At 39.6% G+C, this 13,343-nt stretch overlaps 1 protein-coding gene across 15 annotated transcripts in view; it reads right to left on the bottom strand.

The window, feature by feature from the left end:
- zfhx3b (zinc finger homeobox 3b) overlaps window positions 1–13,343 on the bottom strand; it is a 533,557-nt gene that overhangs the window by 116,766 nt on the left and 403,448 nt on the right. For 14 of the 15 annotated variants that reach the window (XM_057852651.1, XM_057853147.1, XM_057853219.1 and 11 more), the window contains one exon: window positions 9,208–9,704. In XM_057852651.1, coding sequence (XP_057708634.1) covers window positions 9,208–9,704 — 497 coding nt within the window. The remainder of the gene's footprint in view (window positions 1–9,207; window positions 9,705–13,343) is intronic. The other variant, XM_057853541.1, reaches the window with a different exon arrangement.

Raw genomic sequence — 13,343 nt, 5'->3', positions numbered from 1 at the left:
TGTAGATACATACATAATTCATATCTCATTCTGACTTGAAGAGTCTGATTTCAGTTGAATGGCTCACATAGCATTGCTATCGCTCAGATTCCTTGCATACTATCCAAAATCATTAGATCCCAGGAAAAACAACAATGAAAAAAAATCTTGCATGAGTTACCAAACACCACCCTAGTTGATTTGACTGCTAGCCACATTAACAAAACACCACTTCAAATTCATGTTTAATCACTAATTTACTATGCATGAAAAAAAGGGTGGCTATAAATATGATGACTTTTTTAGACTATAACCCACTACTTTTTTCTCTCCGTTTGTACCCTGTGGCTTTTATAACGAAGAAATGTATTTATTTTTAAAATTGTATTCATTCATTTTTATAAATGAGCTTTAATTTTTGTCTTTAATTTTTTTTTAAATGACGGTTTCATTTAATTTCACTATGTGGCCCAGCGCATTGTGATTACGTTGCCACATAGGGTATGTTCAAAGTTTTTACCACCAGAGCGAGTTCCATTTTGACAACTCTTTAATTCCCATGGGTATCATACGTGTTCTGTGTGTATTTTATTCTCCAAACGACCCCTTAGCTAGTTAGCTCCATAAGCTCCAGTGTGCAAAAACGTAGTAAATTTTAGGTATAATGGTGACTTTTTGACAGCAAAATAGTCTCACCATGGAAAATGGTCTAACCGGACAATCAGACATATTTTATAAGAATGCCTCTCCAAATTTTGCCATGACATATCTCAACTGCTACACTAAAACTTTATTTTATAGATGAGTAGGACTCCATCTGTTTCTATATACTGCTACAAAATAACAAATTTAAAAGGATGGACATCCACTGTTTGCTTCAACGAGAGGATGCTAACTCTGATTAGCTTTTTTCTAATAGTACTAAGAGGACTTTATTGCCCAGGAAGTCGCCGTCAGGTGCTTTATCTCACAGATGAACAGACCTGTTTTTCATTTTATTTTTTTTACTATTTGAAAGAACATGAGTGAAACTTGGGGTGTCTGGCTTTCTCGAATGACAGGCCATTGCATATGAATTATGATGCAACACAGCATGATGATGCATGTTAATTTGGTTAATAAACATATTTTTGACCAATTAAATATTTCTATATAACATGTCTTTATATCCTATATGAAAACATGGACACCTGTGACATATGGTTAGGTGTGTTATGTATTTGGATAATTTACCAAAGTTTTGTGAAATTTTGGTGATGCAACTTATAATTAGGTGCACTTTGAAGTCTGGAAATTACGGCATGTGTGTGTGATAAACAAGTAAATATTATCCACATTTAAGATTTTCCTAAAAATGTGTTGACATTGTTGTTTTGGGCTTGTTTTTTTTTTGTGTGTTTTTTTTTTTATTTTTTATATTTTTCGTTCATACAGCTAACAAGCAACCACACTTAGAATCTTTCGATGAGATTCTGTGTTCATCTCTTTGTGTGTATTTCAGCAGCAATCATTTGGGCTATAAATTGCATTCCAGATCTTACCATTTCCAACTTTGAACAGTTCCAAAAGCAATCACTTTAACGGTAGCTGCACAGACAGCCTCGATGCTTCAAATTATTTCAATATGGCTACACCAACCTAACGAGCACATATTAAGGAAATTCCTAATTAGTGACAGAGCTGTGTCATCTGAAGTGAGGATTTATGCTTGAATGATCCAGCTGTTCTTCATTTCAGGGCTCTTGCTGACTTGACTTGACTGATGTTGACTGACACAATAAAACGATTTGCCAAGAAGGGCATCAATGTGAATCTGTATTTCATTGAAAAGTACTTAGAACTGTTTGTCTCGGAGAAAAAAATGATGCTACTTGCTCTTGTTTCCAAATAAAAGTGATAGGGTGAGGATAAGGTGAGAAAACAACAGCAATGGTATATGGGCGGGGCTTAAAATCACCATGTAGTTAGCACACATTACAACTATTTTTTTCCTAGACTATCAAGTCTATTTTGAGTATCAGTTTGTCATGGAGGAATGTGAAGGCCATAAAGTATCAGCGCCCTTGAGAAGCTAAAGAGCATTCTTATCCCCAACTGTTCTTGGTGCCTCTCACTTTCATTGACTATCACTTTCTCCCACTCAGACCCCTTTCCTTTTATTCCAGGAGAAGGTTTAAAGTAAAACACAGGTGTAGAAGACGACACCCGTGGGAAAGATAACGTTTGGGAACATTCCTGGCGCTGAAAATGCCTGTTCGCCCCTAAAATACTTCATTTGAAGAACTATAAAATTGCCTCAATTCCAAGACTATGCCTTTGACCCCTTTGAGCCTCCACCCAACGTTCCCCGTCGCTACCTCTGACATCACTCCCTAATAATTTAAACAAGGGATTCTATTCTCTATCTTTTTCCCATATTTTGTATTGAAGAATCAGACACATGATGAGAAAACAAGATGCAAATGATATTTTCCAGAGGCCCCAATAAAAACCGCATGACACTCGGAGCAGCGTCGTTTAATTACAGAAGAATGAAATCTTTTCTTCTACATCTGGAGGAAGCATCATCCACACAACACTGATAGATTTACAGCTCCCATTTTGAACCCTTGACTCCAGCACATGGCAAATTAGGCAAAAACCGGATGGACAGCCAGAACTAAAACCAACATCAAGTCTTCATAGGTCAGAGATATTTTTGTGCACCAAATATATCTGATTTGAGGAGTTTTCAGGACTTTACTTGAAAATGATAAATAACAGATGAGACCTTTCAAAAACAAGCCGTTATTGTTTTAAAATGGAAAGACCGAGTGTAATGGAGTGAGCACTCTCAACTCCCAAGTAGCTGACACAGGTTTATACAAGTTTAGGTTCAGGCTGGACAGCCCAGTATTACCAGGATTACATGAGGGAGACAGATTTGTTGATGAAAAGAGAAAGTGGGAAGAACTAGCAGACTGTCCCACATGCAAAGTTTTCAAAATCAGAAATAAGACCGTAGCTGTCAATTCATCTCCCTCCGGTTACAGTTTACACCTCTACACCAATGTGTCCCATCGGGCTAGTTACTAGACTCCAAATTAGTTCCCAGTATAAAAGGATGTATCTGTATATGTTTCCAAGACCCATATGAATGAATCAGTGAATCAAGAGCAAGTGGCACATATCCACGATTTGGCACTTTATACAACTATACATGTCCCACAGTTCAAATAGACCATAGGTCCCTATTAGTTGCCCCTGGCCTATGAGAGAGAAGGTATCCTGACTCCTCTTCAGTCTAATCATCGAAACTGGCTTTCATGTAGAGCCCTACTGAACACAGACCTCAGAGCTGAGTAGTTTTGCAGCCCCAACCACGCGGAGGCCATTAATCTGGCGGCTAAGCCACTGATGTATTGATGGCACAGAGCCGGTAAGCCTGCCTGCTTCACTCACTTCAACCCTTCAGTTTAAGAACTACATCAGGTCACAGGATTGTCCATCTGCCAATCATCACCGCAACTTTTACCTGCCCACTGACATTGTCCATTGGGTGTTGCAGCCTTTAGTCATTAGATCCTGACTAGATTGGTCACTGGAGAATGATTTATGTTGCATAGAGAACATTCATCTGAGCCATGATGCAACCTCTAATGCCATAACATGTAAACAAACAAATAAAACAATTCAAACCAGCAATGCAACAGCATACTAAAATATTATTAATGCTTTGTCCTTTTTGAGTAGCAGTGTCTAGGATTATGGCTATCAAGGTTTTAGTTTACAAATGGTCTCGAGAAAGACTAAGCACCTTATTAAACAAACAGGTTAACAGTCACAATTGGTTTAGTGTGTTAAAAGACTTGATCTGTATTTGTACCTGATTGACTTTCAACCTATTTAACTGTAGATAACAACAAGTAGGGGGGTGATGACAAACACTTGTGTAAAACTATGAATTGGGTAGAAGTCTCAAATATGTGATGATTAACTGTAATTTATAAGATGTGCATGGGTATGTCTACTTCTGTGTGCAATCAAAAGCTTATGCATGTAAAATGGCAGAATGGGCTGTCTCCCAGGATGTGCAGCAAGCGCTTTATTAGAGCGGTAGTACCAGTAAATCAGTGCTCAGCTCTTCCTGGAACTGCTGCAACCTTTCCCACTGAGCACTATTACTGAACAATCATAGCCAAGCCATGATAATTAGAGTATCTATCCTTCCCACCCTCCTGCCCCCCATCCCATCTCTCCATCCTGCTCCTACACCTCCTCTTCATAGATGTCTAGAGGGTTGGACCAAGGTCTGACTGGACGTCATATTGCCAAGAAGCTTCTAACATTACCTGACACTCTTTTTGTCTCATTCCACATGATTGAAAATTTTAACCCATGGGAAAGGATTTAAACTGACCGGCAGAGAACAGGATGGGCTATAACATTCGATAACTCTGATGACGGGTCAGATCTTGAAACTCGTCAAAGTCAACCATTTTTTTTAACCGCTCACACTTTCATATATTGCCAGGTGTGGAACTACAACTTAGTAGTGATCATCCTTCAAGCACAAGCTATAGCTCACTGCAGAAATAAATCGTGGCAGCTCTAATCATGGATGTAAAGAGATCATCCAACCTGAAAGCCAGTGAGCAGGATCATCAATGAAACATGCTGATGCCATGCAGCTGCTAATCCCTTCATTTACTTTACAGTCTCTTTCGTCTTTGCTCTGTGGATTTTATAAATACGTATTCATCATGCTGGAGTGTACATTAACTCTTCTGGAACGCACTGGAGGGTAAAATCATTGTACAATCACTATCCAAGACAGATGTTTTTTGTTTGGTCTTTAGCCAGCCCCTGAACTCCACTATAAACTGTATGTTGGTATACATATAAAGAGCAGATCATATGTTCAAAAGTTGTGCATGTATGATAGATAACACTGCGAAATTGGATTGGAGAGAGAAAGTTTAAAACTTTGCATATGTTCAACAATGCAAGTCCAGACTTGGAGTCATGGGTGTCAGGACTTTCAAGAAAGATCCCCTATTTGATAGTGACGGCACTCTCTGCCTCTCAGTCCATGGCCAAGCGGCATCTGGAGTGGATTTTGTGCGAGCAGACACTGAGGAACATGATTACATTCAGCTAACTGCGCTCTAAACTGATTATGCAAGTGCCAAGCTAATGGACTACATTTGCGAGAAGAAAAATAACATTCAATCAATCTCAATTACCGCCGATTGCACCGGCCCGCGAGACAAGGAAGGTTGCCAGCTAACCCTTACCCCCCCACGCGCACCACCCATGTTCCTCCCCTTTTCCCGAACCCTTGACTGGAAGCTAGGCCTTGTTTGGCCCCACCCATTCTGTCTGGCCAGAGCTGCCTAAGAGCTGGATTAGTTCCACTCATCTCACCTCCAAACTAACACATAGTTTGCCCTGAGGCTGTCTGTTAGTATCAGAGCTATCATATTCACATGTAGAACTCGAAAAGGAGAATAGAGGCTACAGGGCCTGCATTTTCCAAAAACAAACTGCACACAAACTATTTTATTTTGAGAGGGATTTTTGGGGGGGGGGGTCACAGGGGTGACTATCATCATCAGAGGTACATAAAAAAAAAAAAAAAAAAAACTCTTTAGTCCAACCTGGCAAAGAAGAAATTCAGACTCACAATACAAGAGAATGTTGGCAGAGCCTGCATTACTTAGAATGGAATCTGTCATCAGAAAGCACAGTACACTGCAAAAGAAGTCATCACCCCCCAATGTGTGGTGGTCTGTGCGGTTATGGTGACTTGCTGGATGTTTCTGTGGTCGTTTGGAACATTCCAATACATGAGGTGGTGGGGTTGATATTTTTAGAAAGCCCTAATATGGGCCACATACCACAGACTCTCAAATTATCCCATGCAGCTTAGCTCAAGGTTTCAACCTCCCTTTTTAATTCCAGTAATTACAGGGTCCAATTTATATAGAGCTGTGCACACAAAGGGCTTGTTTAATGCAAACCAGTTTGATTTTGGCAAAGCATCCTCAGCGTCACCCACATCTTACAGTCTGTTTATGCTGATTTGATTTATTTTCCCTAAAAAGATTGAAAATTGAGCTATTTGTATGAGATTCATTTGAGGAGGAATACATGTGTGGGGATTTTCCTTTCTTGTCCTATGAAGTGCCAAGTTGGGGGTTACAGGCATGGGCTAATACGGGTTTGTGTTGCCAGTATCTCCACCAAGACAGTAAATTCAACAGTGCTAAGACTGTGACACCAAGTGCAGAGTCAGTGCTGCCAAGAGGCCTTACAACCATGTACTTGTTGTCCGCTAATCACATTTGTGAGTCATAAAATGCCAAGTCATAAAATAATACTTGTCAACAAGCACGCATCGTTGTTTCTGTGTTGTCGAGTTTGGTTGAGGGTTTAGGCGAGTTTAAGCAATCCTCTCTGAGTGAAAATGCAGGTAAAATCTGGACAGTTTTTCTGCAAAGATCCACCAATTTTAAGAAACACGGAGCCAACGTAAGAAGCTTAAGTCATAAAAATGATCATTCCTCGATGTGTTGTACATATTTAATCCCTCCACAGCCCGAGCAGCGCTATGACATATGTCTTCTCTTAAAAACTTGAGCAGAAAGAGACTGAACAAAATCTGCAGCCAGCCAAGAGAAAAAAACATGAACCAAATACAAAATCATACATATGTAACATAAAGTGCACAGTATATCCTTTGAGGGAAAAAAAAAAAAAAAACCTCCCACCCAAAAGGTGTTAGGAGGACAAAACGAGTTGCCAGAATTCCATCTGGTTTAATGCTAGACTCTCATTTAATTGTAGGCCAGAATAAGTCCAGTAGAAAGGTCTGTCATGGCTGTGGACTCTGAAAACTGCTTGCTCAATGTGCTATGCATTCTAAAAAGCAAAACTAGGGATTATTTCTGTTCTTCCAGATTAAACTAAACTTCTCCTCATGCTCTGACATCTTTGATGCCATTAATCGGAGCCTGTTTCTCACCTTCACCTTTAACCAAACTCTTAGCATTGATTTCTCTCTCTCATGTTATTTCACTACTCATGCCTCACAGAAAGGAGAGCGGCATACTATGCCAGTGGTTGCAATAAAGTATTCATAAAGCAAAATTATTTTATGGACAGTCTTTTTGAGGGGCTTTTGCAGACCACTTAAAATTGAGCTTTTAATGTGATTGGACAGCGCATTTGCTCACATGCCTTTTAATCTGTGCTTGTTAAAATATACTATAAAATAAACCTATATAAAAGTGTGGACTAATGAAAATGTATTTTCTGTAAAATAACCACTTTAGGCTAAGGGAGAAGACATTGAATGGAGTCAACATTTTCAAGGAAAGGATGTGTGTATAGGCAATACTGTACGTTTAAGATTATATTGCAGTGTATATAACGGCTTATAGAGAGGATGTGTTATCCGTGCTTGTCTGTGATTTGTTGTGTGTGCTTATTCTATGTGTGTGTGTGTGTGTGTGCCAGTTTGGGTTAAGTGTAGAGTGGTCAAACCGCAGACTCACAGGATAGGTACCTAAGTGGAATCAGGGCTGTTAGATTTATGGCCATTTGTTCGGAGAGTGTTCATCCATTGGCTATTATGGAATGATTAGAGGAGAAGGTGAAGCTCCAAGTCCAGCAAAAATCAATACGGCTGTCGAGAACGATTCAGCCTCTCCCGCTCCGGGGAGTATTAGCACCAAACCTCTGTCTACTCGCACTTCTTCATTCGTCTCACAGTGATCCACCTCACATCTAAAGACCAGCTTTATCTGCTGTGTTCTTCTCGTGGAAGTAATGTGGCCTTGATTCCATGGAGCAACCAACCAGGGCATGATTGCCTCAACAGCGGAGCGAGGTCACTGTATTGTAATTACTCTGCTTAACATTAGAGAGACCGTTTCTACGGGTTCTTGTGTACAGACTTACTATAAGAACAACCACACAAGGTAGAATTCGACAATAGCAGTACCAAAGTGAAGCTACCCAATTAAAGGAGTATGTTTAATTTTTTTTACGTTTGATGAATGATGGTAGCTTAATCCTAATCTTTGATGCTCAACTACATTCCCTCTCAAGGCGTAACTGGATATCACAGAGGATAAAGAATATGTGGATCCATCCATTATCTACTGCTTAATCCCGGGTTGGGTCGCGGGGGCAGCAGCTTTAGCAAGGAAGCCAAGACTTCCCTCTCCCCAGTCACTTCAACCAGCTCCTCCAGCAAGATCCCTAGGTGTTCCCAGGCCAGCTGAGAGACATGGTCTCCCTAGCAGGTTCTGGGTTGTTCCCGGGGGCCTTCCGCCGGTGGGACATGCCAGAACCCCTACCCAGGGAGTAATAAAGGAGGCATCCGAACCAGATACCCGAGCTACCTCAATTGGCTCCTCTAAACGCAGAAGCGTAGTGGCTCGACCCTGAGTCCCTCCTGGACAACTGAGCTTCTCTATCTCTAAGAGAAAGCCAGGACACCCTGCGGAGAAAACTCATTTCGGCCGCTTGTATATAGCATCTTGTTCTTTTGGTCATGACGCGTAACTGGTTAACACTGACAAAGCTGAGTATTGGGTCTCAAAGTCATCAGAGCTGTGAGTATCAGAAGTTTGTTCATTTTATGATATTCCAACTAACATCGTAGGCTAAGGCCAGCCATATACTGATCAACACGATTGAATACGACTAAACTGCACAAATGTGAAATTAAAAAAAAAAAAAAAACATCTAAATGTTACTACGCACCGGACATCAGGCATTTGACTCTTAACAACCACCAAAAAAATATACTTATATAGCTTGTGTATATTTGGATATTGCATATTGCCTTTCATTACTTTTTTTTTTATCTTTTATTTTTCTAATTCACAAATATGATCAATACAGTTAGGCATTATTTGTTTAGTAGGTAATTTGTTTTCCTTGTTATTATAGGTTGCTTTTAAAGGTATAGCATTGAAAATAAAGATTAAATGATTAGAAAGTAATAAAATATATTCACACTTTATACTTCATTATTGGCGTATTTGATCTGGGAAGCTGAGTCACTAATTTCTGAACCATTGTACAACTATGAAAAGTAGTTAGTAAACCCAACAGCATTTTCACTGGGTATGATTTTAAAACCACCACAATAAACTGACAGTGATCTGTGAGTACATCAATCTGGTAACACACTGATTATCGGAGACTGAAGGAATCAGCTAGAAGACCACTTACCTTGTAAAGTTTGAGGCTTGCCTCATGTCGGGAATTGACCGTGTGCATCCTCAACTTTTCCAAGCTGTTCGTGTAGTAGTCGCAAGCGTTGCACTTCAGGTGCACTGGGTTACCGATGGCCACACATTTTAGCCGCCATTCGTTGCCTTTGCCTCCTTCCTTGATATGGGCCACGAGCTGATACTTTTGAACGTGCTTGTCCGTCTTGCAGTGGAGCTGGAAATTTGCCTTGAGCTGAGTGGTGTAGTGGCACAACTTGCACTGGTGAGAGTCGCCCACCACGGCGCGCCACTCCTCCTCAGGTAGGCTGCGCTCGGCACCCATGTGGATGCCGAGCACGTCCAGGTTGTCGGTGGTAAAGCGGTTGCACACAGCGCACTGGAAGAGTTTGAGCGAGGGGTCGCTAGTTTGCGATAGACTTTCTCCTAGCGTCATCAGTTCTTCTGACACCAACTGGCCACTGCCCAGGCGCATATCCATAGGAAGTTCCCCACCTACTTGGATGTGTAGTGGACACAGATGAACAAGGACAAAAAAGAGAAGTGGGATATTAATAATTAACACATTACATCTTTAAGAATGGAATTACAATACAGCATACATCAAATTTTGTCTTATGCATACTATTGCTTGAAGTAAACATTTAAGGTTGATTTAAAAGAGGCAATCACGTCTCCTTTTGAAAACATCATTGGTTGAGTAAAAAAAAAAAATTGCTTGTTAAATGATGACAGTTGACTAATTTCATACCATGATTGCTAGGGGTGTGACAAAATATCAAAATGGTGATATATCGTGATACTTTGTATCCCAAAAGGTTATCGATATGGTCCTGCCAAGAATCAAGATATCGTTTTAAAAAGGTGTCAATATCTAAAAAAATAAAAATAAAAATGAAGCAACAAGTTGCCACCAAAATCTTCCACCACAATAGTGTTTCAGTTAACTCTAATGATGCATTGACGGTGCTCGACGCCCAATCCATTTAGACTGGGAACGTTCGTTTATTCCAAACCAGAGCATTCACAGTCATTCTGTCTGATTTTCACGGCATTTACAGGTCACTTTCTGTTCATGTTAGGGCATTTACAGTTCATTTTCTGTTGAGTTTGAGTCACTGCCTATTTATTTGGGTGATTCCCAGGTCACTTCCTGTTCTGTAACTCAAAATAAACAGAAAGAGAGCCATAAAATACCCCAAAATCAACAGGAAGTAAGTGAAAATCAACAGGAAAATGACCTTAAATGGCCCAAAATTACCTCATTGTCTGGCATTGGCTGCCACTACCAGCCATTGACGTTCAATTCGTTTGAAGTGGGAGGGATGGCAGCGAATGAATGTTCATTCGCAGCCACCCTCCCACTTCAAATGGATTGGATGTCTACAAGTGATAAACTCAATCCAATTCACAGCAGAAGCTTGTTTTTCTGTTTATTAGTTGTTTGTAGAATATCCTAGAATGATTTCCTGACCAATGCATCGATAATCATTGTATCGCCATATCGTCAGATCATCGTTATCGTGAGCTTTGTACAGGCATGAAAATGGGTCAGGGGTTAAAAAGGTGAGAAGGGTGTGGAGGAAATATGTTCCAGTACACTGTACACCCCAACAAAATATTGAGCTCTGTCGACCCACACTGTGTTTCAGCAGGGCCGTGCAGAGACCGGTGGAGGGGCCGGTGCTCGTAGATCAAAAGGAGCACATGAACAAGTATTTAATACACCTTAAAACAACATAACTTCAATTTTAACCAGCTTTAGATAATAATTGGCTGCGACTGTGACATACTTTAATTGGGAGGGGGCAACAGTGAATAGAAATCAAAACTGTCATCAACACTTTCTGGCTGTGACTCAGTCAGTCTGCCTCTTTTCTTCCTTCAAACTCTGCATCAAAACTTCCTTCCTCAACTTGTTCATCTGAGAACAAACCACATCAGATGGTCACTGACCCACCAACAGGACAGTTTTCTTAAAACTATTATTTCATTATTATCCATACTTAACAACTCTAGCACCTAATGATTAATAAAGCAATGACATAAAAATCTTATAGAAAAATAACATTGTAATTGTGTTTATAATTGTAGTTAATACCCGACTATCCTTGCAAACTTGTTCTTACCAGGTCTGCTATTCACCCAGCTGATGAGGTATCCACTGCCTTTAGCAGCCTCATCTAACTCCTTTTTTTATCCCTCAATCTCCCTTCCCTACGACGCATGTCTATGTAATGAAATATAAATATTTTAAAAAACAGACTCCCCGGTGGCTTTTAGTTTTAAAGCTTTCGTAATTTCTTTCTCTCTCAATAACGATTTGTGTTTTTATTATTCAATCAAAAAACAAAGTTAGTTCTATCAAAAACAAAGTTGCTACAATCAAAATACAGTATATACTTTTAATCCCCAAAAAGTCACTTCAATAAAAAAATTGTTTTTGATTGCAAAATTAAATTTGAGACAAAAAAAGCATTTGAAAACTATTTTTCTTGATTGAAACAAATTTTTCCATTGAAGTAATGTTGTTTTGCATTTGGGCCACATTTTGGCTAGGACATTTGTGTCTTTATTATTCAATTAAAGAAGTTGCTTCAAACAAAAAATATATATAAAAAGAAAAACTTTGCACATGTGTCAATCACCATTTACCAAAGCCTGAGAGGGTTTGAGTAGACTCACTATGAAGCATTTAATAAAGCCAAGCATTTTCTTACTACTTTATTCTTAAAATAATGGAACGCAGCTTGGGCCGATGATTGGTTCTCGTCAGCGAAGCATCTAGAAGGATTTGCTGACTGTGCTCTTAAGTGCTCAGTTTACGTACTAAATTAATCACATGATGATAATAATAATAATAATTAAATAAAACCTCCCGACCCCCCCTCCTCCCAAAAAGAATTTCTCCTCGGATCTACGCAATTCACGTAGGTCGCCCTTTTTGACTTCAAAACGGCGAATTTCGCCGAAAGGTGAGAGATTTTCATGCCTGTTTGTATCGCAAATTGTATCGTATCGTGAGGTACCAAGAGGTTCCCACTCCTAATGATTGCCCAATAGGGCACAACCTAGATTTCAATCAAAGTATTATCCACAAAATTGATTTGTTGGGACTCTTGAGTGTTCATGACTTGTTTGTGAGTATAATCTATAAAAAAATATTTTCTGGAAAGTTTTCAATTATTTTGAAAAACAGAATACTTTTGCTCACTGATTAAGAGAGATGGGTACAACATGTTAATAGACAAGAAAGAAAAAAACAACAACAACATTGCTACAACATCAAGACATTTGTTGTAAAAATAAACATATTTAATATAGAAGTCAAGCACTTTTAGTAAATACCATAAATATTTAAGCAACTCAAAACACTTGTGGGAATAGACCTAAGTCAAAAAGGTATCCGAAAAATCTCACGGCCCCCAATCACAAACACTCCCACACTTGTTTGTGTTTGTTTAAAGCTTTCCCAATTCAATGCTCTGGTAGGCAGATGTGTAATTATTTTCCGAAAAGAAATGTCAGCCCTTCCTCTTTTCTAGCGCTCTCACGCACTATTATGTTTACTCCTCGTACTACATACTGTAAGTGCTGGGAATAAGGATGATCAGAGAGTGTATGATGTACAGTACTGTACATTGAAGCCATGAAAACTACATTACTGCAGAGTCATGATTCTTTTGGCGTGAGGTCGAAGGTGTGTGTGTGTGGGGGGGTCAAAAAATCCTCTATTGTGTGATTAAGGATGACACAACTGACATTTATGAACCCAACATGTGTCATCATTGCCTCCCTGGTAACATGCTTATTAGAACTCACCTCACAGGAAAATGAAGCAGATGGTGAAGGGGGAAAAACATTAGTCACAGCAATCAATTCCTGTTTGTGTCTTTGAACTGGCAACAGTTAGAGACAAGTCTGCACAAACTGTGGGGTTCCAACGGGCATGGTAAACACGCTGCCGTTTTGCTTAATTGCCTATGCCGAGCCCTCTAACCTTACTTCTTCGACCATGATAAAATACATAACTACGGTTACACAGCTGTGTTAAAAAAAAAAAAAGGACGCCAAATCGCGAGCTTCAGCAGCAGTTTGGGAATAGTGTTATAAAAAGGAAAGCTGCCTTTGGGGAAA

This window comes from Corythoichthys intestinalis, chromosome 1 (genome assembly GCF_030265065.1).
Source record: "Corythoichthys intestinalis isolate RoL2023-P3 chromosome 1, ASM3026506v1, whole genome shotgun sequence".
NCBI classification, from domain to species: domain Eukaryota; kingdom Metazoa; phylum Chordata; class Actinopteri; order Syngnathiformes; family Syngnathidae; genus Corythoichthys; species Corythoichthys intestinalis.
This window is presented reverse-complemented; position numbering and strand designations above follow the sequence as displayed.